Source organism: Nannobrachium achirus (assembly GCF_963921795.1).
Source record: "Nannobrachium achirus genome assembly, chromosome: 2".
In the NCBI taxonomy this organism is placed as follows: Eukaryota; Metazoa; Chordata; class Actinopteri; order Myctophiformes; family Myctophidae; genus Nannobrachium; species Nannobrachium achirus.
The window spans coordinates 38,747,938-38,775,937 of record NC_137811.1 but is presented as its reverse complement, the minus strand read 5'-3'; the positions used below and the strand labels follow the sequence as shown (position 1 = coordinate 38,775,937).

The 28,000-nt window shown below is 41.3% G+C and overlaps 1 protein-coding gene across 2 annotated transcripts; it reads right to left on the bottom strand.

Annotated features, from left to right (window-relative positions):
• Positions 1 to 64: 64 nt before the first annotated feature.
• On the bottom strand, positions 65 to 27,815 carry glcci1b (glucocorticoid induced 1b). Of its 2 annotated transcripts, none has more exons than XM_080747627.1 (9): positions 27,688 to 27,815; positions 27,130 to 27,535; positions 21,428 to 21,576; positions 11,992 to 12,081; positions 9,851 to 9,973; positions 6,981 to 7,118; positions 3,969 to 4,155; positions 3,310 to 3,430; positions 65 to 1,174 (listed from the first exon to the last, which is right to left on the bottom strand). In XM_080747627.1, exons 2-9 carry the CDS (start codon positions 27,461 to 27,463, stop codon positions 808 to 810), a joined length of 1,509 nt encoding a protein of 502 aa, XP_080603753.1. In that variant the 5' UTR covers positions 27,464 to 27,535; positions 27,688 to 27,815; the 3' UTR covers positions 65 to 807. The 2 variants fall into 2 exon arrangements, with proteins under 2 accessions (XP_080603753.1, XP_080603754.1); XM_080747628.1 differs by having other exon boundaries at positions 9,851 to 9,970.
• Positions 27,816 to 28,000: the final 185 nt, after the last annotated feature.

Genomic DNA, 28,000 nt, shown 5'->3' with positions numbered 1-28,000 from the left:
TCCCAGCTCCTCCTGCCTCCTTCTCAGGCCTGCCCACCCCTCCCCAACCCTCTCCCAGCTCCTCCTGCCTCCTTCTCAGGCCTTGTGACATCACAAATCTGACATTTCACAATCAGGACCGTTCTGAGACATGCTAACATAGATCTGCCCATAAACTGAGAAAGACACAATGGTCAGAAATAGGACTTTGTGAGGATAGAAGTTGCTGGTGGGACACCAAGAAAATACATAAAAATTGGAAAAATGAAAATTCATGGTGTAGGCCCTTTAAAATGTTTCTAAAATATTCTAAATGTTTCAAACTTACTCAAGATTTTTTGAAAATATATTTTCAAATAGCCATGTACACCTGTATATAGAGATGCTATGTGATGCCAGTGATAAGACTGTTGTAGGTGGTGACTCCTTCAGCTCCTTCAAACTAACTTTGCTGGGGACCCCCTGGAGCCCTCTCAGCACTGGGACCCACATGTTTTTGGAGGACCAAGCCGACATGCTGGTGCCAGTTTAGTTTCACAAAGTTGAAACATATTCTTCAGTAATTTTTTGACTCCCAGTGGTATCATGGAGGTTAAAAATGAATGCGCTCATGGTACTAAGTAAATGGCGTTTTAGATAGTGGCAACCAACGCGGCACGTTATGCAATAACTCAACCTTGCGATCAACAGACCTTGGGTACTCCTTGCTGACTAAAAGAAAATATGGTTAATGTGACTAGTGCAAGGTTTCTTTTGTTTCCCAGGCCATGGCACCTGTGCAGGTGAATCGCTGCATGTGCAGGTGCTTCGGCCATGTGTACCTGAGGACTAGCTGGTGAGGAGGATGCGTGTGGGGTCATCTTTGCTCATGTCTGTGCTTGTATCTACGCGTGTGCCCGCCTCGATGCTCAGGCTGCCTGTGCTTCCGTCAGTGGGCTTGACTGCGTCTGTGCCTGAGGACTGAGATGTGGGCGGCTGCGGCGGCGGGGCGGGCCGAGCCTGGTTCACCTGAGACCTAAAGCTGTCGTTTCCATGGGGACCAGGGGCGCTGGTGGCGCAGGACGAGGGGGAGACGGAGGAGAAGAGGGAGGAGCAGAGGAGTTTGACAGGACAGAAGGCAGAGCCTCTGGGGATAAAGTTCACCTTGTTTTTGTCTGGGCACGAGAAGAGGGGGAAGCCTTTTGACTTGAGAGACCTGAGGGCAAAAGAAGACCAGCTTATTACCCGTGATTACAGTGTCTGAATACAATAGTGTCTATGAAATGTACTTAAGACACCAGCCATGTTAACCACTTGAAGCCTAGCATCCCTATTCTGTGGCATGTCACGATGATAGGCAAATATTTGGTGAAAATAGCAGATCAACAAGCTCACAACTTGACACGCTGTGAGCTTATAGATGGCTATTTTCAGTAAAGAGGTTTTGTGTAGAGCAGGAAAAAGGAGAAAAATAGAGAGCCCTGGGGGACCCCGGGCAATAAAATAGATACTAATAGCCTAGTGTTAAAGCTTCAGTTCTGACTGGTCAACTAGTCTACTGATGTCTGAAAAGTTATTTTCCATTCATGTTCTGAATTTAGAAAAGGTAACATGTCGTTGGTTTGAACTGGTCCGACCACCTAAACCTAACCTTAACCCTAACCTCAGTAAAACTATGCCTAAACCTAACCTTAACCCTAACCTCAGTAAAACTAACGCTGGTGAGTAGCTAACCTGCCGACGCTGGTGAGTAGCTAACCTGCCGACGCTGGTGAGTAGCTAACCTGCCGACGCTGGTGAGTAGCTAACCTGCCGACGCTGGTGAGTAGCTAACCTGCTGACGGTGTTCAGACCAACGGGAGTTTGAACCATGGGGCAGTCCCCTTCAGAAAAAGGGTCTCTAGGTATATTAATGCGTGTCAGGTAATGTATAAATGTACAAACCAATGTGGCCAGTAGTTTAAGAGAAACTTTCCATGTTTCCTTGGCCGAGTGATAAATCTCTCTCTTTCATACAAACAGCACCACACCTAACAATGAAAATGTATTTATTAACTCAGGCTTCAGATTTGTGCCCAGATGGTCTCAATCAGTATGGGCTGAAACGACCTAATTTTGTAGCCTAGCGTGTCTTTATTTTATCAGTATGAACACCGATTCCAATACGGTTTGATTCCAATACCTATCTATTCCCTTAACACATTCCCCGCCATTTAACAATACCTTCGTACTCTATGGTGCCTCTGGTCTCCATAGACTTCCATGTAATTCATAGTGCACGGATCATGCACACTCATGCCTAGATAATGCACCACGTGTGTCCACATTGCTCACAGCTTTCAAACAAAAAAATCAGAATGGAAATCCGTTCAGGCATTCATGAGATACAAGCCATTATGTTTTCCTAAAATGTAAACAAAGATGGCTGCCATGTTTGATAGATGGGGTTGCTATGGGGGTTAAACATGCAATTTCGCGATTTCTATCATGCCTACTACATTTTTTGGGGTCCAAAAATTTTTTTTTTGAAAAATTATTATTTTTTTTTTCAAAATGGCGGAAATTCTCGGGACTATCGGGCCTGGCAGGGAAAGACATTAAAATAATCTCGGGACTATCGGGCCTGGCATGCAATGAGTTAAAGAAGCACCGTTGTTGACAAAACTTGGCAGTGAGCCAACTACTGCAATGCAAGATAAATTAACTACGCACCACAAAACCGGCACTGCCGACAACCCACAAGTCAACATGGGAAATTGATGCGTCCGAGGTCTTGGCATTCGTTGGCTACAATGCAGCTGACTCAGACGCGTGACCATGCCCTTATTGTTGGGGAATCTATTTTTAACCCAACGTGATTTTTTTTAACATACCATCATTTTTTGTAACATACATTACATACACTATCACACAGATATACCATTGCACTAATTATTCCCCCAAAAATGTAATAAGAAATTATAAAAAATAAACATTGTTTACAATCTCTAACATATGAAATATAGTTTTCAGTTACCCCTAGCTACTGTATATATGTTAGTCTTTTCATACAGATACCTAAACAGATGCTTAGAGTGCATTATAGATTTAAATGAGGAAAATAAGGATCCTGGTTCATTCGTCAAAGTTAAAAGGTTCAGCAATCGACAAGTTGCGACCGCTGAGGGATGTTCATTTCAAAACAAATTCATTTTTACATAACAAACGGTTCGAGGTTCAAACGTGTGTTTTGCAGAGATGTTCTGATGTTGATTTAGAAGAGGAATGTCAGTGTTATGAGTGAAGCTTCCAACTATTCAGTGCCCTAGTATCTACTGTGAAAGAAAAGCCAAGAAGAGAGCAAAGACTTACACCATCTCCTCGAACACTTTGACCCGCTCACAGCCCTCAGGAGGCTCCCGTTTGAACATGTAGCTGTTGTTGGGTTTGGGAGAGGTGGCAAACTTTGGGAGTGGAGAGCTGCATCCGCTGTCTGGAGAAACAGTTTCACATAAGAGACGTTTTACTAAAGATCCAGGAACACAAAGGAACGTATGATAAGACTGCAGTAATGGTTGTTTCTTTTTTTTTAAACTTCAACTTGCATACAGAGTCAGAGCAAAAATAAAATAATAATAAAAAATCCCATCAAAATAAATCCAAATAAATAACTGATATATTTTGTTTGTAAACATAATGGAAAAGGGACAAAGGTTATGTGTTTTCTACACACAATATAGAACAGCAATCAAATCTATTTTCTATAGGACAGCAATCAAATCTATTGTCTGTATTTTTTACTTTTAAAAAAACAAATGGTTACCGGTATTGGTTAGTTGATTGTTTAATCACTTAAGCCCTATACATTTTGATACAATGTGTCTGCTTGTACATCTGCCTCTGCCATTGTAGTTGTTTTGGGAAAAAACAAAAAAAAACAAGGGCTCCAAGTTGAAAGTGGTTAACTGGCCTTTGAGGCGATGCATGCATCATACCATCTAGGCTGCATTTGGCAGGCAGTGAATGAGTACCTTTGTCGATTTCTTCTGCAGAGCATGGGCTTCCATAGGGAGAGTGTTGGAGGTCGGGGCTGCAGGGGCAGGGCGAGGGGCTGGAGTCACCACTGGAAGGGGCCTGAGTGTCTGTGTCACGCGTGTCCCCGCCATTGTGACGATGAGGAGGGAAGGGTGCACGGCGGCCATCTAACACGTCCATAGCCTGGAAGGTCAAGACGTGCGTAGGGGAGTGAGAGGTCATGCATTACTGCTTTATGCACCGTTATATCATATGAATGAGAAGAACTCGACAACTGTCACTGAATGTGTTTATAATGCATGCATTGTGTTTACAACGGCAAATGGAGAAGCTGAGACGAGACCAAAACAGATGGTAACAGAAGCGGCCTAACGGTAAGTCAGACGGAAATGGCAGTGGGTGTGTTGGATGCAGCTCAAAGTGAACTTTACTTGGGTTTTTAGTTTGTCGCCTCCGACCTTCCTCGCCTGTTATTAACTCATTTACTCAAGCCCGAGTTTCTCGATGTCTTTGCGAGTTTTTAATCAAGTTATTAATCAATTAGATTTGATTAAAAACAAATAACCATCCAAAATCGGAGCGCTGCTCCGGGGTTACTAAGTAACCTAGAGCTAGTGCTTCCATTCTGGGGCCGGAACTTTCGGAAGCAGAACCGGTTATGATTTTTTGGGGGGCGGGACAACCGGTTTCTCTGAGGCCACTTTCTCCTGTTTTTACTATCTTGTTACACACAACAGCATTGCTAGCATGCAAAACATGTTCAATTTTTTCAGGTGTTAGGGCCTAAAGTATGGTAATTGTTCGGGCCAGGCAGAGCCTCGTGCCAGCCACGTAGGGCCCAGTTAGGGCCGGGCCTTCATTTTCAGGCCCGTTGAGAACTTTAGTTTGATGTACAGTGTTCTTCTTGGGCAATAGGGCACAGCTGATTCAGAAACAGCTGAAAAGGGCTTGCTGCACTGCAGGTTGTAAATCTGTCATGGTGTGTGTATGTGTGTGTGTATTTCTGAGAGCAGCTTTGCAGACAAGGTTTACTGTCCCACATCAGGCAAAATTTACAGCTCTCCTTGCCTCTCTGCAATTTAATTCAGTACGAGTCAGAATACACGTGTGTCTTACCGTCTGACTGTATCATTGCATAATGTAGCTGAATGCATATCTGTGTGCGTGTGCGCATATGTGCGTTTCAAACCTGGCAAGAATAGTGTTTGCAAATAATTTGCCCACAATGTACATAGCTCAGGGGTAGAGAAACCGTTATTAGAGCACGAAGGGTTCCCGAAAGGGTTCCCAGTTCGAATCCGGGCTCCCCCTGAGTTAATGTCGAAGAGTCCTCGAGCAAGACTCTGAACCCCTAGTTGCTCCCGGTGAGTAGGTTGGTGCCTTGCATGGTTTCCTCTGCCACCGGTGAATGAATGTGTACGTGAATGGATGAATGTAATGCACAATCTATGTAAAGCGCCTTGGATAAAAGCGCTATATAAATGCACCATTTACCATTTTACATTAAATTACCTTTCAATGTATGTTATAAATTCTCTAAGTCATAGATCATATTCTCGTGGCTACAATTTATAATATTCACATGACAGGGTGTGGGAAACCCCACTTGCTGTCATGTGAATATTATAAATTGTGTTGATCTGGGTGGAAACTCCCAGTTGTTGTTAACACATATGGTGCCAACCCCGAGTTTCCCGAGTTTGTATTGGTACTAGTGCTGTGCCAACCCCGAGTTTCCCGAGTTTGGGCCATTTTTGGATTTTTTTTTTTTTTTTTTTTTTTCAATTTTTTTTTTTTCAAATTTTTTTTTTGGACCTCCAGAAATGTATTAGGCATGATCGCGATCGCGAAATTGCATGTTTAACCCCCATACCAACCCATTCTTTCAAACATGGCAGCCATGTTTGTTTACATCTGAAGAAAACATAATGGCTGATAAATCATGAATGCCTGAACGGATTTCCAAGCGGATTTTTTTGTTTGAAAGCTGTGAACAGCATCTACACACGTGGTGCATCATCTAGGCATGGGCGTGCACTTTTTACACACTTGCACAATTACATGGAAGTCTATGGTAACCATGGCAACGCGAGACATTGAAGAGAAAAAATCATTGCAACATAAGTGTTAAGTACTGTGAGGTTAAAGGCAACCATTTATTGTAAATACTACTACACTGATGGCAGCTTGGTGAGCTTGTAGATTGGCTGTTTTCGGTAAAGGGATTCGGTGTAAAAAGAGAAAAACTCAGGTCATGTGTTTAACCACTTAACCCCTAGCGGTCCTATTTTGGGCCTGCCATAATAGGCGAACATTCGGCAGACATTTGCTAAAATTCGGTGAAAATTCGGCCAAGAGATTTGGTGTAGAGGAGCAGGCCAAGTACAGACCCCTGGGGGATCCCAGTCAACAGAGTAGGGCAGGGATGGTCAACTTTAATGATGGAGCGGGCCACTATATTTCCACACTAACTCCAGAGGGCCACAATGCATATTGTTATGTCGTACTTTGTCATTCTACTATATGTCATACAAAAGAAGCAAAAATAGCCGATCTACAAGCTCAAAACGCATCGCGCTGCGATGCGTTTTGAGCTTGTAGATCTGCTATTTTTGCTTCTTTTGAATAGTAATCCTGAAATGTAACATTTTGATTTAATGTCGAATGCATTATGATTTACCGGTAGTTATACTCATGTTAACTTTATGAATGCATTCAGTTATACTCATGTTAACTTTATGAACTAAAACAAATACGTTGGACATAAAAAAAAAAAAACATTTTAATACTACTATACTAGGCTACTAATATAGACTGAAGTAATTAAAGCGGGTCATGTTTGCAACTTTGGAATTGTAACAGCTGAAATCAATATCTCAGTATTCAGATATTAACCTGAGAGCCGCATTAAGTGAAGGTGGGGGCCGCATGTGGCCCCCGGGCCGCCAGTTGCCCATGTATGGTGTAGGGTGTAAGTGGTTCATCTAATGTGTATAGTAGATCTTCACCTGCATCCCATGCTCCCAGTCCTCTCTGATGAAGACATTTTCCAGCTCATGGTTGATGCCCTCTACACTGCTAGGCACTCTTGATATGAAGGATTTTGGCACAGGAATAGTTGACAGGGCTGAGGGAATTCCCTTGGACTGGACATAAATATACAAATGCAAGGCGTAAGAATAAAAAACAAAAAAAGGATGCGTGTACCGGACATTGATCACAAACTGTAAACGCAATTAATTTCAGCAAGTGTGCCGGCTTGATCTGTACGCCCCCAAATGTAATGGATACGGTTTTGAAACCAGGAGTGTAACTCTTTTTTGAAGTAGGAAAGGGGGTATTCTTAACTATTTACAATTTAGGCATTTAGCAGACGCTTTTAATCCAAAGCGACTTAAAATAAGCAGGTAATACATCAATATAATAAGCAAGATAATGTAAGTACATCAACAACAATACAACAAATGCATAGGAATATCAATCTAGAAAAATAACTATTAAGAACAGTGGGTGCCGGGTTAGGTTTAGGGTTAGAATTCACCAGTGTGTTGACCAATAGGATGTTGTACCAATGCCATGGCACCATTAATACAGCACTCGAGGGCGTGTTTCTAAGGCAGTGGTTCTCAACCTTTTCAGCCAGCGACCCCCAAAATAATCATATTTTAACTGGGGACCCCCACACCCTTACAAGCACTAAGAGTTGAGGCATTCCATTTTGTATAACACGGTTCTATTGTGAAAATAGCAGATCTACATGCTCACAACGCCTCGCAACGCATGTAGATTTTCACAATTAATGCCTCTAATATTTGACAATTTGGCTGATGTTTGATTTGTCATTTTAGAGGTATTAAAAAGTCCTTAAATTGTCACTTTAGAAATATATCTATATACACTTAAAACTTTATGTTGGTTTGTTTACTGTTGAGTGAGAAAACAATGTTTCACATTAAGCTAATCATCTGGGGACCCACCAAAATAATTTGGGGACCCCCCTGGGGGTCCCGACCGACCCACAGGTTGAGAACCACTGTTCTAAGGGACACTTTATTCTGACCCATAGGCCGTGATGTGTGTACCAACCCGGGGACCTTCTGTTTCCCAGGCAGCCTCTCAACCCATTCAGCTATGAATCCAATATGACAACATAAAAATGTATGTTATCTACGCACAGAACACCACTGATGAAGATAATGTACATCGTAGTATTGTATACGTTCACTTTCCCACAGCGCTCGATGTTTGTTTTCGCTGGGTATCTGTTAATGAGTTAACCACAAGTATGGGGTGAGAACATGCCCAGACATATTCCCTCCCTTATTCACCCATGTCACCAGTGGTCACACAATGGGGACTCATTAACTACTAGACCTCCTATCAAAAGCAATGCAACAAAACAGATCCGTCCACAACCAAATGTGATCTATCGCAGTGGTTCCCAAACTTTTTAGCTTGTGACCCAAAAGAGAGATTAGACGTTTGCGCGGGACCCAACACTAGTGAAAACAGTAGATCCACAAGCACACAACCAGTCGCTTTGCACCACGTTGTAAGCTTGTACTGTAGATCGGCTATTTTCACTACTTCTTAAACATTTGTGTTTATTTTATAGAATTTCTTTGAAAATTCATGAAATTACTGGGGGAAAAAAACATTATTTTGTTTTTAATTCGTGAAAACCTTTGCTTTTTGGGGAATGTTTATATATTTTGAAATAATAATTAAAGGAGAATGTTTGGGAAACAGTGGTCTATCGTATCCTGGACTATCGAGCAGTACTTCTCAAACCTTCTCTCATCTTAAGACCTTGGCATTACAAATACATGTTTTGAAGTTTAATTGTGTTGGCAAGTGTGTTTTATGCATGCAAATTATTGTAAACTGTAAACATTTTGAAATGAAGAGCCTTTATCACTTTGAGTCAACTACATGGTGCGGTTACCCTCTACAACCACACATGTACAGTACATGTGCCATGCACATGGCATTGGTTCAGAGTGACTATGAGAGCCCCTGTTGTATTGCTGCCATTGTGTGAAAACAATTGTGCCTTGAAAAAGCCAACTTTTCAGGACTGATCTAAAAAAAGGGGTTTGAATGGATGACATCATACAAAGTAACATGATGTGTGAGTTTATTAACCAGTAACCACCTAAGCCTTAAAGACTTTGTTGTGCGAAAGCATCTTGTATTTCCTGCTATTTCTGATTGTTTTGTGTGTGTGTATTAAAATGTTTTTGAAAACGTAAGATTTTCGCCTATAATGGCATACTGCAAAATAGGGCCGCCAGGGTTAACGTGGTTAAAATAGCAGATATACAAGCTCACAGCGCGGCACCGAGTGCCGCGCTGCGAGCTTGTAGATCTGCTATTTTTGAAAAAGTCGTGAAAATGTGTTGCAAATCTTTGAATATTATGTATTTTCAAAGCGAACGTTTGTAACTCAAATTTTGCTTCTGGGGGGGTCCCTGGAACTAAATATTTTAAGATGGGGGTCCGTGGCCAAATAAATATAATTTTGGGGGTCCTTCAAATGAAAAGGTTTGAGAACCACTGACATAGTAGTTTCTCACTAACTGAGAAGTGAAAAGGACCTTTTCTTTGACGATGGCGAGCCAGATTGCTGACATAGAAACATAGGTTTTTCAAAAAACCTTGGAAGGATTCAAAAGACACTTATAGAATCGGGTCAAAATTCTAATTTTCACAATTTTTCAAAAATAGCAGATCTACAAGCTCGCAGCGCGGCACTCGGTGCCGCGCTGTGAGCTTGTATATCTGCTATTTTTCAATAGTTAAAGCAAAAAAATAATGACACACAATACAGTGTACCCGTTCTGAATGGGTTAACGTGTGCATATTATGGGTGACTCACCTGAGGGTGGCATGCGTTGCTGTGCTGTGCCTGTTGCTGCAGAAGCATGCTCTGCTCCCTGTCTTTGCTCTGGCGGCTGACCTGCTTGCTGCGCTGCAACTGCAGTCTCAGCTTTGCGATCTGCTGGAGAAAAGCCCAGCATGGTTTGTAGGCGCTACAATTATGTCTAATTTCAACAGTTTCACAGTTCTCATAGATTTATTTATTTTTCGTTTTATCTTTGTCGTACGTCTCTGAAAAAAAAAAAAAAAAGGTCATCAATGCAAAAAAAAAGAAGACATTTCCATATAATTATCCATCTACAGTATATACAGTATATATATTATAATAGGAGAATCCCATTGAGTACATAGTGCAGTACCCCATTATCATAGTACTTGGGAGACCAGCCTATAGCATCAGTACAATGACATCAGAAATCTCCAAACATGGGCATAAAAAGGGTCACAGACAGACTTCATGCTGTATATGGGCATTTTATGGAAATGTTATGCTTTACAAAAGATATATTGTATTTGTTAAGGTCCTACAACATTATTTAGGATAAAACAAATCTCGCTTTTATACAACATGAAAACATGGCAAATATTCCCTCCCTGGCGGATGGAGCTCCATACTAAGACATTTTTTGTATAGGAGGGACATCACAGAATTTGAAAAAAAAAAAAAAAAAAAAAAGTGAAATTTCATATTTGCAATGCAAATGGGACACCGACAGATATATATGCATAACAGACAGTTGTGCTTGCAGACAAAGGTGTGGTCTTTGATGCTTGTAATCCTGGCTACACGGTCTACAAAGAAACAGCCTCTTCATATAGGCTGTCCTCCCACACATGTAGGCTGCAGAGGTTACACAGAACGGCAGTGAAGTTCGCCTACATCTGCTGAGCCCTGAGCGAGAGGAGCAGCAGTCGATAATGACAAGTCCAGGCAATCCCAGAGTAATCTCAGAAAATGAGAAAGAGAAGTTATTTCCTGGCTGCACTGTGCTATTGATTGTGCAGAGCAGACCAGTGCAATGGGATTGCCTATAGGAAACTGAACACTGGGACTGTCTGGAGGACCCATGTACTGCCGGAATGCAAGAGCTACGTGTCACGTTGACATAAATCTAGAGGACTGACCGAGTTCATTCAAACTTTCAAAAGCACCTTAAATCACCGTCCACAACCATGAACTTGAAATCCCAAGGCACGGGAACCCAGTGACACCCGAAGATCATTACAACGTCATGCATTTCTATACACCGGTCATTACATGTGGTTGTAGTTGGATTTCTGAAAATGTTTATTTGAAGTAATTGCAAGATGCCAAAAAGTTTACAATAGTTTTGCTCTTTGGCACTGGAAACCTCACCACTTCATATCTCAAAGCTATTCTGAAGACAGATGTAAGTAAGCTTATAATTCAGAGCTCACAATATGCCAAGACATTGTTGACACTGAGAGGAGGGGGGGGGGGTGAACCAGACAAAGTTCAGGGATAAAAACCATGGGTATTTCTTTCTTTTATCATTTGCGAGAGCTGCAGTAAAAGGCATTTGCAGGGCAGAACAGATAAGAGCTATCGCGACTCATCCTCCTCACTGTAGTGTCAACAGGGCCAAGCTGAAGGGGGCATGATGCTTGCATTGCACCCTGCAGACAAGCTCTTTAAAAAAACACAACAGACCACATTGAGATGTAAGGGTGCAATGGACGGGGAAAGAGCAGAGAGGAGACAGGTTAAATTTAGACTGTGTTTGTAGGAGCTGGAGAACTAATAGCTGCATGTGGTGGACTGGTTGGCCACAAGGCCAGGCAGATAGACGGGAGTGAAAACCCAACCTTCGGCAGCATAATATTTAGGCTGACCTCAGGTCCCGGCAAATAAAACACATTTCGAGTAAACGGGACAAACCTCAAGATGACAAAAACACACACAGAATTGGCCGTGTGTTTGTATTGCCATAATAAATGTCAACAGTGATACTCTAACTGAATGTTTTGCAACAGACCAGCTATTCTGGTCTAACTTAAGGGTTGTCAGGCAACACCAGGGTGTTGACGCAGTTGCATTGTGCCATTTCACTTGAGATTATACTCATTGTCCGTTAGCGGAGGAGGCTGTAACTTGGGAGATGACACGGGTGAACCTACCTCTTTGAGGTGGTCAGCACTGCCCCAGGAGGCCGACCGCTGGTGGGGACTTCCCTGATCTGTTCCCTCATCTATCCAGAGACCTGGAGTCTGAAACACATAAACATGTAGACACATAAGCATGGCGAAATCACAGAGACACACGCTGACAGTGAATGAGTTTTTCTATGTGGCATTTATTCATCACTTACTACTTGATGCATTTCTCACAAACATTGCTCATAATGTAAAACGTACCACAACGGCATATCTTAAAAAAGACACTATCATGTTTTTTTTTTTACATTTGTTGTAGGGCTAATCTTCCATTAGCAGCTACTGTATGTTGTGCTGAAGAGTTTACTCCGGTGATGTCACTGGTGCAACATCTGTGAATGTGAAAACTAGAACCCTTACTTCCTGTTTTTTAGCCCTTAGTAGTGATGACATTGACTTTACTGGCCGTGTTTACAGCAACATAGTGGGAATTGCAGTGACATCGAGAATGGCCAAAACAGACCGAGGGGGGAATTCGCTCTGTAAATACTGCTGTTTCTATACACTATGACAATCACCAACCAACAACTATCTGGAATGTACATCAACAGCATGATAGTGTCCCATTAACATTAATAAACAGAATACCCTGGTCAAGCCCAAGACCTAATAACTTTGCAGGAAGACAGAGACACATATCTTTGGACAGCAGGGCGGTGTAGTGGTGACAATAACCGAAAGGTCACAGGTTTGAGGCCAGCTGATAACCTGGTCACTAGGGATGGGTATCGTTCACCTTTTAATCGATACGATACCTTATTCGATACCTGGGAATCGATACGATACCTTTTTCGATACCATTTTCGATACTTTTTATTTATTATTATTATTATAATAATTATTATTTGCCTTTTTCTATGGGCTATTTTATAGACGTTGGATCATTATCATAATAATAAACATTATAGGCTATTCTCGGCTATTTTCACAGTAACGAGTGTAGCCTACTAAAGCAGTCAACTCTCAGTAGCCCAACTGTTACAGATGCGACCGGCAAGGGGTGCATTCAAAAGTATCGAAAGAAGGTATCGTTAGTTTTTACATGAACCGATACCGATAGTATCGACGTCATTGAATCGATACCATTAAAAGTATCGCCGACGATACCCAACCCTACTGGTCACTAAGGATGATAGGATGAGTTAAACACCTAAAATACTACATGATGATCACAAAAACATTCAACTAAAATGTAGGAAGAAAACAATCTTTATTACTGCGTGTGTGTGTGTGTGTGTGTGTGTGTGTGTGTGTGTGTGTTCTAAACCAAAGCTGAAAATCTGGAAACAATGAGAGGAAAACAGTCAACAGAGGATGAAAGCTCAGGGAAAACAAGGCAGTTACTGCTAGTGCCTACCTGGAAAAACCTAAGCCTATATGTTCATACACATTAATTAGCAAGTTAAGATATGTTATAAACATCTAAAATGTTTTGCTCTATGGACCTCCGAGGCTGGCAAATTCCAAAATGCACTAACTAATAGGGCTGTCACAATTATTACATAATCGTCTAATCGTGATTTTTTTGACATAATCGTGATTATTTTTCATAATCGTCATAATCGTTTCCATGTTGAAAAATGTTCATATGTTAAAAAAAAAAGTCAAAAATAGTGGAAATAGCAGATCTACAAGCTCACAACGCGTCCCATTGCGACGCGTTGTGAGCTTGTAGATCTGCTATTTCCACTATCAATGTACTTTTTTAAGTATAAAGTTCTCAAATATGTCAGTAATTCATTTGTATATAGGTTATGTGTCCTATCTAATATGGGCAACTTCAAAGCCTAAAAGCCAAACAGAAATGTAATTGTCAACGACAAAAACACAATTAAATCGTTAATCGCCAATTATTTGAGTGACAATTAATCGTCGTGTAAAATGTCATATCGTGACAGCCCTAATACAGTAATAAACAAATATAATTACCAGGGAGAGAGAGAATTATCAACACCATAAAATCCCCAGCGTGAATTGAACTCGAGTGTAAAAATGGACCCACCTTTATTTCCCACCCTAGATTTAGTGAAGTCTACAAACCAGTAGCATTATTTAGCTCAATAAATTTCTATTTATTTTTTAAATCTTATCTAGCTTATGGGATAGTCACAGTAATAGGTTGCTGCAGACAAAAGAGACTATACATAAACGTGCAGACATTTGACATTAAATGTATGAGTTGAAATTTGACATATAAAATGTTCTCTATCAAAGAGAAGAGAGCCTGTGCTGTCTCAGTGAGAACATCTTTTAGGCCTCTATTGCATAAACAAGGAAACGGTTAAGTTATGTAAATGTATGCAAAACCGAAAACAGACTGAGGATGTTTCAGTGACTTGTTTGAGCCCACGTACTTCCTTCTCGATTATGCATATCAACACCGAGGCTCTGCTCCTCAAACGAAATCCTCAAATGTCCAAAAGGTTACGGTCGACACATTGGTACGAAACATGTTAAATGTCAGTGTCTTATTTTTGACCATAGTCCCACACAGAACAAGCTCTATTGTGCACCAAATAACGTAACAACCATGCCTTATGACATGTAATATCACACTGTGAATAATGAGGAACACCAGTGCAGGCGGTTTTCTCTGGCTTGTTGGCACTGCTTTCACTCAGAAATGACAGCGGTTTAAAAAGGGTGCTTGTGCTCTCATAAAGAGTCTAGTGTGCCTGGCCATGCTGGATGGCAGATGTGTAGCTAGCCTTTAGCATTAACATTTTGTGCATGGCCTATGCAAAGGCTTGTGATGCCTCTGCCAAATGTTGAGGGGCTTAATGCTCGAGCCTAATCCCTTTATGCAGAAGAGAGTTCGCTCTGAAAGGCCAGACAAGTTTTACAGAGTTCTCAGGTTGGCCATTTAAGTACAAGTTCCACAACAAGGACTTGCAGATGTTCCATATATTATAATATACATACTCTCATTTTCTTCAGAAAGTTCACCCTGCACATTCTCTTACCTACTGTATTGACCAACATTTGGTTTAGCAATTGATCAGTTTACCATTGACCAAGATATGGATGTCATTTGTCAGTGTCACTACTTGTCGTAAAACTATTTGACAAGCCGACACCAAGGCAAAGGCAGTAAGGCACAGAGGCAAATTAAAGCAGGTATAAATTATGTTGAGCAGGAGTAGAGCAAGGGTGGGCAACCTTTCTGGTCAGGTGATCGCTTAGCTGGCGTGATCACCCTCTGCCAGACAGTAAAAAACTGTTAAACACCATTAAGGTCTTTGCACACTGCTGCGTTTTTCGGACCGAATATCGGAGTGAATTTCGGAGCACGTGAATAAAAAAATCTACCTCACGTTATGTCAATCACGTCTGCACACTGCCACCCGTTTCGTATTTATTTTCAGGCCAGGGTTGATTTTTTTCCGATTTTCGCAGCTGTCGCACTGAGTCCCTTGCTCTCTCTCTCTTTTCTCTCTCCCTGGCCAACGACTTTCGGATTTCCAAAACACAACAAAAACATGCAGTGCAGTGTGCAACCAGCTTTACTTTTACATCTTATTGGCTGCTAATTAGAATAAATACAAGTTTAGAATACGTAAATAACTTAATAATAAAACCTATCAAAGAATGAGTCAATCATTAAATGTGAGTAATAAATGGTAAGATAAATTCTAACAGTTTTTTTTTTCACATCAAATAATAATGTGGAATAATGTTTGTTATTTGGTAGATCAAAAACAGGTGGTTGACCACCCCTGGGCAGGGTTGCACCACCTCACACCAAGTTCAAACGTAGCCTAGTTGTATTATTAACGTAAATGGTTTCTAAGTCAAGACTTACGCCTTACTAAAATTTCAGCTGTTGCACCACTCTAACGTATCTCTAAGTAACTACTAAATATTTACACCAGCCTTTGGGCAGCACTAAGAAGTCCTTACTAAGTAACCTATCTCTATGGGAGTAGAGCAACTACACTACTAACGTGGCAGACAGCATTATATCTGCTATTTAAATTAATTCAACAATGAAACAACCCATCTGTTTAAAACATACATTAAGCCCTATATACATTTCGGCCATTTGAAAATAGCCAATCTACAAGCTCACAATGTGTCTGCTATTAATAGAGTATTTCTATATTGCAGGATTGATACTTTTTTAATTCATTTGACAGAGACGGAGCTCTGTCTGTTGACAAAAGACGATACAAGCTTTACTTTACTAGAAACAGTTCGTTTTCATTGGATTCGGGAGCTATGACGTCATTTTATGCGACTATACTTTACTTTAGGAACAGTCTACGCATTACTAGTTACGTACGTTATGCCTTAAGCAGTCGTGGTGCAACACCTGTTAGTAACCCACTTAGTTACAAACTAACTAGTAGTTACTAAGCCTCTAGTAAGGACTTTACTCCCTAACTTGGGGCAGAACTTACGTTCTGGTGGTGCAACCTGCCCCTGGAGTAGAGTACGAGTTGGGTATTACAGGCAGTTGTACATTATTGGTTCCCAAACCTTTTAGCTCATGTCATGACCCAAAAGAGAAATTAGACCTTTGCCTGGGCCACATTGTGAGCTTGTAGATCAGCTATTTTCACAACTTCTTTAATGGAATTTCTTAGATTATATTAAATGTATTTATCAAATTATCTGGAAAATTATCAAGTTTGTCTTTACCGGTAATTATTGAAGAATTTGTTATTTTTTCTTTTAAAAAAATCTAAAGAAAATGCGGAAACAAAACTTTAAGTGATATTTACTTGCGACCATTAAAATTGGTCTGCGACCGGGAAACAGTGCCATAGTGGGTAGAGAGGGTGTCTGGTAATCAGAAGGTCACTGGCTCCCCTCCTGTGTCCCTGAGCAAGACCCCTGACCCCTAAATGTTCCCACCCCTGATGGCACATCAGAGTAGCCAGCCAGGCATCAGCTGGGTGAAGTTGAAACTACATTTCCCATGCAGTATTATAAAAGGTATCCAAAATGAAAATGAAGACATTTGGCTAATCAGAATGGTTCACTAGAACTAAATATCTGTTACCTTTCAGCAAAATGTTTGAATTAGACAACCTATTTATCGAGACACCTTTTGCTAGTCAATCATAGTTCCACAAAAGAATCTGTGCGTTAGGGGTGGGCGAGATTGACAATAGAGAATTATTTCTAATATATTATTTGTGCATTCAGAACAACATTTTGATAAAAGTTCCTTAGTAATGTGGATGTGATGATCAAACAGGTAGAGGCAACTGTTCTTAATTTCACTCAGAACAGTCTAATACAGCGGTCTTCAATGTTTTCCAGACCAAGGACCGCTTACCTGAGAGACCCCGCTACGCTACATATATAAAAGTATGTTAAACGTATTTTTTACCCCCCGCGTGACTTTATGACAGGCTACTACTGGACAACTAAATTTCCCCCTTGGGATAATAAAGGTATCTATCTATCTATCTATCTATCTATCTATCTATCTATTTCAAAGCTGGCTCACCATTTTTAGACGATTGTCTCATGATCAGTTGACTGGTGACAGATAGGAGACTAGTTTGGAAGCATTCTACAGGTTTTTCTGTGGAGAAGTGACTATGGGTTGCCTCCAAGAGCTTGGATGGCTTCATACCCGGCAGATCCTGTCCGTAAGTCAGTGGGTAACGCTTAAATGTCTGTAGCTGACCTGTTGTGACATCACATTGTTGACTCAATGACCAAGACAGCCTGTTCAGGCAATCATATATGGACATCCCTGTCCCTGATGTCATCAATATTAAGATCATTTAGCAATACCCATATATGGACGCCCCATATGGCCAAGACATAATTCATTTGAAAATCAAGACTGCTGACTATCTTCACCTGGATATCCATATATGAAGATCACACTGACCTCATCAAACCCTGGATATCCATACATGGAGACTGGATCATCACCTAGATCTCCATATACGGAGCTGGTCAATACCTCTACATCTGACCTCACAGACTCCATATAGATATAGTTGACCTGTTCTGACATCACAGTGATGACTCGACCAGCTCAGCAGAAGGGAATACATGCCAAAGCAGCCATGTGCACGCACCCAAGGGCGAGGTCGCTTCTCGCCATCATATGGCTTCTCTCAAAACGTTGTGAACAGCTTAAAAGTATAAGTATTACAGGACACTACGGTCGTGCAATATAATGACAGAGGACAATTTCACAACAAATTAAATCTCTGCGATACGCTTATTGTGAGCGTTTTTCTTTTTTTATCAAGATAAACGATAATAACGATTATCATCCCATCCCTAAATACCCAAAACAAATTCTGTGTCGGTTCATAAGAACTTCCACCTTTATTTACCTCCCTTTTATGTTGCTAGCTATTGAACTTCCGTCCTGGGCTGTGTGCTTTGTAGAGTTGGGTGCCAGGTGTGATGCCTGATAATGTGCAGCTGAAATAAAGCCTAATTTCCCATAGCCTGCAGCTCTCACCCACATTATGATTCCCACTCACTAAAGGTTACATGCAGGCAACATTCTTAAGAATCCAACTCTGCTCCGATGCAGGAAATAATGACTGGGCTTCAGCACAATTGCAGCGGCATTTGTATTGGTTTGTTTAGATTACATGCCGAGACAAGTGAAAAGAATACCACTGCTATCATCTGGCGTGTTTACGACATGATGAGAACATAGGTTCTGGTTCACCGGTTTGACTTTGCCTATCTGTAATCTCGTGCTCATCTCAAATGTATAAATATCTCAAGAGATTGTTTGGGTCCTACGTCGCTGCCTGAGGCAGCCTAGACATAAAACTATAAATCAACTATATGGAGTATATGTACAGATAAAAAGGTACTGTGGAATGCAGTTATACGATTGTCCATGATAGCAGATACTGTGTACTGCAGTACTATAGTGGGATTAAGTGAGTCAATACTAAGAATGGGTTTGTGTATGCGTTTGTGTGCGTGCGCGCGAGCGTGTGTCTGACTGTCTAATCTTCATACAGACATTCTCTGTGTTCTCTAACCACAGGGCCTAGGGCAGACAGACCTATCCCGGAACAGTGATTAGCATATGTATGGGCCCTCTGCTCCTCCACTCCCACACAAAAGGCAGGCCGGCCGGGCAACCACGAGGGCCAGGTGGCAAGCAGTGGGATTCCTCCTCGCCTCAGCCATAGCCTGGGGGACAGGTGCAAGCATCTTTACCTCCATGCAGAGCTACATTACAGCTCAGAGGGAGAGGCCGTCTTGAACTTAGCACACTAGCACCACAAAGGGGGCTGAGGAGGACCCTTTTGTCTGCTTGGTTGTGCCGTTCTTGAGTTATAATAAAAGACAGCCAGGGTCTAGGATAGCTCGTTAACAGGAAGTGCTCCGACTGTCCCCGGGGGATTTTGTGCATTGGACAAGCAACACTTGGACAGTCGTGTTACACTGCACCGCATCATGAGTTCATGTTTTACATTACAAATGTCCATTTTCTTACTTTAATCTTATGTATTAATGTGCTGTAATGTATTGTTAAGTAGACAATAATGTCTAAGCACTTCACAATCTAATAATGCACTTACATAAGAGACAATACTGTTTGTTTGCATCATTTCTGTTAAGGTTCACTGTAATAGATTGGTCTTATTAAAACTTTCAGCGAGTTAGACGGACACGTGTAACGTGTCGCCCACCCATCTACAAGACCTCATTGCTGGTAAGAGCAAACAATTATATTTGTATGCTTTACACACTTGTGTTGACCAATTTCCCCTCGTGGATTAATAAAGGCCATATTATCTTATCTAACCTTTACCCTGTTATATATGCCAACTACAGCAAACAACTTCACTACCTCGAAGGAATTGCGATACTATTAACATCTCTAAGGGAGATAGGGTGAGAAGTTCAGTCACCCGAGACCATAGACCAGATGGAGGAAGTACATCTCCACACTAGCCGAGGAGCGCCTCGGGATTCCCCCGGAGGAAGTGGATAATGTTGCTCAGGAGAAGGAAGACTGGAAATCTCTGTTGGAACTGTTATCCCCGTGACCTGATTCCGGATAAGCGGTTGAAGATGGATGGATATTATTAACATCTCCACATAATAGCCTAACGCCTTGTCACTGACACCGTAGTCTTACCACTAGTATACATGTTATGATGTTCTGTTGCCATTTCCTGGTTTTAAAGGCTGTATTACAATAGTGAAGTACTTTTCTGAGAAATTACTGATGAGTATTTATCAAAGATTTAGTTGTGTAAATATCCTTTGAAAACATCAATCTAGAAAGCAAATATGACATCAGTCACACTATATTGTTTTAATAGCATAAACCTCTGAGGTTGCTGCTTCTTGATAGCCGTCCACAATATATCATCACAATATTAATATCGTATAGATCATCCATCCCTACATGCAAATTTGCGACTTAGTCAAATAGTATGCAAATATTTCCATAATATTTGCAACTTTATCATCACCTTTATCACCAGTCATTTCATTAAAATGTATTATATTCAAAATAATTACAAATGTACAACTGTCATAATACCTGTGTTTAAAGTAAGGTGCTGACAGTAACATAACAAGGACAATATGGCTGTCATAGGGCACATCATAATGTAGCTGAAGTACCAGAACATATCAAGTGACTGGGTCTCAAAACACCATCTCGTCTGTATCGGGGCTGAATAGGTTTTTTGTGCGATCCCCAAACCTTTAGAGGAATGGAAATTCAATCAAATTAAACGGAATTATCTAATTCATTCTCATACATATCCAGGCTTTCCAGACTGCTATAAGAACCTAGTTATTAGAAGCAAACCGTTTTTTTTTTTTTTGTCTTTTCCCCCTGCAAGCTGCTTGTTCAAGAGATCTCTCACGGCCCACTCACCACTTCCTTGGCCTAGGCACAAAAAAAGCGAGGTGAATGAAGGGTTAAAGGGATGAAGCCCATATAAATGAGGCTCTGCGGTCTTCATTCAGACACATGAAAGGCTTCTGTAAGGAAGGAGGGAGCAGCCCTGGTCAATGGCCCTGCCATGATCATACATATTCAATATTCTTTCATAACCCAAATCAGACCATTTGAGAGAAACTGCATTCAGCGGTCAGTCACATGACAAGATTAGTTGGTGCCGATGTGTGGGCTGCTACCCAGGAAAACTATGGTAAGGTTCAACTTAGAGCCCTTACATGGGTATTATGGGGTGTTATGACTTCAAATATAGCACTGTTGAGGACATTTGTGCCCGCTTAACAGTGATGGTACACTTAATACCTAGGTTATGTCATCTACATTGACAACATGCAGGATATTAACGCAATCTGCCAGACAAAGTCGATAAAACTATGGCTGGTTAACTTGTCTAAACCGCCAACCACTTAACCAGGTAAGCAACCATCACTCACTCATAAGCAAGATGGTTTTCTTCACAGATGAATAAGTTACCTGTGTCGCTTTGTCTTTCATGCTGGAAGGGTAGGGTCCATGAGAGTCCCGAGGCCATTGACCAGTAAGGTAAGGCCCTGTGATGGCATCCAGGGAAGATGTCCGCCGAATGGCACTGGAACTTCGCACTTGTAGCTTCACCCTCTCTGCTGCAAATTGAGAGCAGAGAAGGAAAAGTGGATGTAATCATTCACCCCTGGTGCACCTCCAAAACAATAAAGTGCCGTTGCTGGAGAATGTCAAATAAAAATGTATAATGTCACGAAAACATCCACCCATATAAATGTAGTAGTAGTAGTAGTAGTAGTGGTGGCCTGTTATTATCATTACCAAGATAATGTTTTCAAGGAAAATGTGGCACTTAGAGCACTATATGGAACTTCACCCTTTAACGTTGCGACCAAAATTGACATTCTTTGCCATTCTAAGCACCACAACTGTGATGAAACATTACACCATGGGTGTTAGGTTTAAGTTCAATGTCAAAACTTTCATTTTAAGGAGGACAAAAAAAGTATTCATGATGAGGCACCCTGGATATAGATCCCAGAGTTTGTGATTTAACAGTAGCGAGCTCCACTGTTGTTTCACTGTTGATATTTTTAAATTATTTATTTTCCATTGTCGTTACTGCTGCTGCTACAACGCTGAGGAAACAAATTAAATATGTACTCATGACTAAAATATAAGATATAACAATATTAAAATCTTGAATCTTTAAAACGTTTTGAAGAAATATCTACCAAAAATAGGCCTAATTGTTAAAATGGTTTGAAATATTGGGAGTCTGTGTTCTTAAACTATGAGCCATGACCAAACCTAGCTTATGGCTCTGGTGTATTGTCACATGACATGAGTGCTTTAATGATCAGTGTCCCTGATTAAAAGACTGAATTTGGGTAACCGACCGTTGAGCCTGACTTATACTTGGTTGTACATTGTGCCTCTTCGCACGGAAAATAGTAGATCTATAAAGCTCATAAAGTGAGGTTTTAGATCTTACATTTTCGGTGGGACAACACAGTATACAACTAAGTTTCAGTCAGGCGTAAGTGTAACTCACTGAAAGTTTTAATAATTCCCTTAAAGACCAATCTATTATTATTACAGTGAACCTCCACGAAAACGCAGCAAACAAGCAGTATTGTAATGAGCCATGTTTTCCTGATATAACAGTTGCCTCTCCAATCTCTTCTTGTTTTCGAAGTACAGTCAGTTTTTTAATCTCTTAAGTATTAGTGCTGGTCTGGGTAATAGCAGCTCTTGACTGTCCAAGCAAGCAAGCAAAATGTAAATGACAGAGCTGGAGTATCTGAATCTAATGTTATGGGAGCAGTCTGCTGTGTGAGCCAGAGGAGTTAAGCACACACCACCCACATAAGAACTCATAAACAACCACACCACAATGCACATCAATACGGCCTGCATGCACTCAACATTCCTGCAGCAACTCACACAGTAAAAGCACCCAAACAAGAGTTTTTGAGAGCAGGGTAGACTGCAGTAAGGAATGGGTGAAACGCATTAAGGCAGGATTACACCCTGTATGATTGTTGAAAGCCAACGGAAGCTTCTTGCTTTCCATATCAAAGAGAGCCTAAACTTTTAAGGGTTAGGCAGGTGAAGAGAAAGCATGCTCCATTCACTTGGTTCCTTGTCTGAGCAGGCCACTGACTGCAGAGGCCCATCCAATACTAATACACAAGACTAACGCACAATGTCTAAGCTATCTACATGGGGCATCTCTCCTAGCACAATTACACTGTGGTTCATTGTTGTTCTTTGTACAGAGAATACATAGACATATCCACCAGAAGGTATTGCCTAAGTAAACTTGCTGGGCTACAGTAAAATTCCCTAAAGTACTGTAGACAAAGGAAGCAGGCTAAATTTCCATCAATATTGATACAGGCCAAGCCAGTGTTCTCAGAACCGAGCTTGTGGTTATTTTCCATGTCCCCAGTGGCTGAAATGGAAGTATCTGATAAAAACAAGAAAGATGCAATAGTAGCAAACAAGGTTCGATTTGCTGGGGGGAATGGGGCGAAAATCCATACCTCCGCTTTTGATATACCCAACTGGTCTAAATTCATAGAAAGTGTTACCATTCATTTTTATCGCCGGTGGGTACACGTTTATTATCCCTGCTTCTGGTCACAGACTGAATTAAATATGTGCATTTCCTTTTGGGAAAAGCAGTACCGGTATGTTTATATCACAATTTAACAATTTTAAATGTATGTTAACAGCATCAACCCTGGTGTTCCTATGTTGGGCTAATGTTATTTCTTTTTTCCCTAAAATGTCATCTCATATCTTTTGCCGTTTGTCATAGTTGTCAAAGCTTAAGTGGACACCCAGGCTTTAAACAAGACTCATTAAAGCTGCATATTTCTTGGATACATTAGCAGGTTATTAGATCATACATGGACACTTTGTGATTTTCACCTTCACCAGCAGATTAACATTTTGTCCTTAGGCTACACTAAAACAGCTTGTTGGCATTATTTGCTTTTTACGAATGGCTTTCACTATCCCACAAGCTAGCTCAAGTTGGTCTGAACATATTAGTATGTGCAGTATACTAACAAGTTTGTAAATTGTTTAAAAATGCGATACCTGAGTTTATCAAACGTGCCGGAAAAATGACAGGAAAGCTTCTGCCAAAGTTATCTTATTTGGACAACATGCTTGTTTTCACATTTGCTCCTACTCTGCAGTTTGAAATGGGTGACAATGAGGCAGGCCCATTTCAGCACAGCTGGCACTTTGACAGGGAGAGGGACTTTCATTGTTGGTACGGTGTGGCGAGAGGATGAGGTCATGGTGGTTAACCTAAAGGTCATGTAATGGTATTTCACCCTCTTGTCCATAGTCTTCACACAGTCCTCATATTCTGATGACCCCTTAAACTGTAAACTCACAGGCCAAAACAACACGAGGGACACAACAAATAATTATTATATTGCCAATGCAACATAGTGTGTGGTCCTGTTAGACATTTTGCCTTTAACCTGTTAGTGTGAAGCATTTTCTAAATAAAAATAAAGTTTCATTCAAACTTCCTCAGAGTGAGCTGAAGATAATAAATGTAATGAAAAGTCACCAAGCAACTACCCCACAGCTTCAGTTATCAATTTGCGACTGCTGGGATGGTCAGACACACTGGATTATACCCATGAACTCAAGTGCATCCATCCATTATTAAAGCTGGGTGATAAGTCATATTCATAATTTCACGCTGCTCTTTCTTTGAGTGAAACAGTACAATTTGAAATCCTAATCTCCAAAGCCCTAATAGATAAACCCCATGTGAGGCTCCCTCCTGAGTCCTGGCTTGTGTGGACTGGCAGGTCACAGCCAATCGAGGAAAGGTCAAGTCTCTATCATCATCAATGGCATGGAACACTGGTTGGGGTCAGAGGTCATCTCTTTTGGAGGACTAAGGAATGTATGGCATGTTATTATGGTGGGAAATCACCACCAGCCACATGCTGGTAAATGAGCTGTAGCTGGTAAGCTGGGGGACTTTCACAGGTAAATATCCATCATTTGGAGGTTCAATTGTGTTCTGAAAAAGATCCAGTTGGATAGTAAAATAATGAAAGAGTCTGGCGAGTTTTGGGATGTATCCGCTAAGAAACAAAGAAGTTCTGTAACCTGATGAAGGTCCGCTCCTTGCACCAAAACATAGTTTTAGTCACTAAAGGAAGAAGACGGTGCAAAGAGTGCATGGTGCTTCTTTGTTTCTTTGTGGTTTCATCTGGGGTTTCTCCTACGCACCTGCCATACAACGGTGCAATAGCTTTACTGTGGGATGTATCCCTGCCACTGTGAGCGGTGGACAGAAAGGCTTTGTGCCCTGTACTGGACACTGATCAGGGTTAAAGGTCGTCACATTTGAGGTATGTGAGGCATGCTCTCAAAGATGGTTAGTACCAACTCTACAGTAAAGGCAACTGCATCTCTCTGTCTAGTGGGCTGCCATTTTGGTTGAAAGGTAAGTGCAGGTCAGGAAGGAAGCTATTCAATTTGGCTAAAGGAGGCAGTGGTGATGCATTTGGTGGACTATGGAACACTTGTCCAGCGAGTGGTGATTCACAACCTGATCTGGGTGTGCTTAAGGTTATTGATTGTAGTAATAAAAAAAAATACCTGGTTGCACTCATAGACAATGTTGCAAATTTAGAAACACTCGCCATTGTTAACCTAAGCAATGTCACACTTGCCATGTCTCCTACTTGTTACTGAAAAAGCTAGCTGTATTCAGATATTTCAGAAAGTCGCCAGATGGTATGTGGTTATTTGTGTGTGTGTGTGTGTGTGTGTGTGTGTGTGTGTGTGTGTGTACCCTGTTCAATGCAAAACGCAGGGTTTACAGAAAATAGCCATGATTGTTCCAGAGAAAATGGTGCTGGCAAGGGACAGGAAAATACAACCAGTCTAAAAACCAGCTGCAGCGTCGATATTTGGCAGGAGAGACTGTCACATAAACAAGATTTAAGGGGGCAGTGAAAACTGATTTAGAGCAGCGTGGTCTCTCATATCCTCTTCAGCCCTGTCTCCTTATCACCTGAAAGGAACGACAGCTCAGCATGCCCACACAAAGTGTCACACCACTCACCACCACGGCAGGGAACTAGCTTTTCTATCAAAATGGTTAAAGTGACTGATCTATACAAATTAAATGACTTAAAAGGATTTTCTGAACTGAGAAGTTGTTTTTCAGGCCACCATAATGCTGTCTGAGAAACATACCAGGCATATCACAGGTCATCACTGTCCACCAGACTACTATAGCATGTTGTGTACACTAGTAGCTACATGCATACTACTGTACCAAATGTATGGCATGGAGGGGGGACAAGACACAGACATAGGACATGAATACAAACATGTCTCGGGCTATACTGACCACCTCTATGAAAAAAAGAAAGAAAAGTAGATCAGATAATAAAGGGGGTGAATACTGAATAGAGCACTTCACTATTTTTATGTGTCCAATTTCTGTCTGGCTGGGCCGGGCAGGCCAGGCTGAATAGCTAGTGCACTGCACACTGCAGACACTCTTGCTTTAAGGATGCATATCCTGAAAATAAAGATGTGATATTATGTTAACTGACTGTCACAACAATAGCATAATTAATTTCCTTAAGAAAAAAGGTTGTCAGATATTTGACACCATAGCAGCAAAGAGTGCATGATACAATGAGGTAGCATGGCATGAATAGGCTGTCAAGAGAGCCGAGGTGCAGTGGTGTAAAGTAACTAAGTACATTTACTTAAGTACTGTACTTAAAGTATAAAGTAGTTTTTACTTTACTTGAGTATTTCCTATTTCCGATATTTTTACTTCTACTCCACTACATCTCGGATCCAAATATTGTTATTTTACTCCACTGTCTCCACTACATTTATTTGACACCTTTGGCTACTGGTTACTTTGTCGCGATTTTTATAGGTCTACAATTGTATAGATTTTACTTTACACATTTGAAAACTTGTGAAACGGGACATTCTGTAGCACTTTCTACTTTTGGTACTTTGGGTAAATTTTGATGCCAATACTTTTGTACTTTCATTACTCAAATCTTGCAGTGTTGATACTTTTACTTTAGTAAAACATTCGAGTACTTTTCCCACCGCTGTGCTAGTCTCGAGTCGACACAGGAACAGAACTCATAATAACAATAAAACGTTACCTCTGCAGACAGGCGAGTTTGGACCTCGGTCTGGTGGCGAACACGAGTCCCTGTTTTCGGGGGACAGTCTCTGCTTGGCATTTGCAGTCGCACCACAGTTCAAAACGGGGCTCGAGGGACTCGATCCGCTGCTGTTCGAGGCTCCATTGTTGCCGAGAGGCTGCTGTGTGCGTGTCGGGCTGCTCTGACCCCCGGCCAGGAGCTGGTAGGGCACGGTAGCACGGATAGGGTGCAAGCGGCAGCTGCTGGTGGATGATGATGATGAACTGGGGGAGCCCGCATTGCTACGTCTCACTCTCGGCTGCTGCTGGAGCGAATTGCCGGGGGCTGACATTTCTCCTACGAATGCCTCCAAGAAAGTCGCCAAAAAGCTCTCGGAAAAACGTTATCTCCGAACTTTCTACTTCTGTGGAGTGGAGGGGGGAATGGAAGATTTCGGCCGTTAGCAAAATAATGTTAACAGTTAGCTTCCTGTAAAAATTTCACCTCATGCGCCGTTGAGCAGAATTTTACAGTTGCCCTGGACACAAAGGACGCATTCTTTGGTTATAAACGTACCTGAAGAGTGTTAAAACATGTCGCCGTATTCAACAATCTTGACATGTAAAACATAAAAGTTAATTCCAAAGCACTTTTTTTTTATATCTCTATAATTTCAAACGTTCTGCTCTCCTCCTACCTTCCCCATATCCACAAACTTAAATGACAGTTGTATCGGCAAGACTACTGGCTGATACACGTGGGCGGGTTACGCTCTTTAATGCTGAACATGTGGTTGGACGGCCGAGTTTTACAGTAACATCACCCATTGGTCTAGCGTGGTCTATGGATTGTACTTTCAGCCAATCGCTGAAGTGATGCGTTTTGAGAA

Bases quoted from the DNA above. Each gene is read 5' to 3' on its own strand.
- glcci1b (XM_080747627.1), bottom strand. From the start codon at position 27,463: ATGTCAGCCCCCGGCAATTCGCTCCAGCAGCAGCCGAGAGTGAGACGT. The intron at 21,577-27,129 runs GTAACGTTTTAT...CTCAATTTGCAG, and splicing joins AAACTCGCCTGTCTGCAGAG to CAGAGAGGGTGAAGCTACAA. The intron at 12,082-21,427 runs GTAACTTATTCA...TATGTGTTTCAG, and splicing joins TGAAAGACAAAGCGACACAG to ACTCCAGGTCTCTGGATAGA.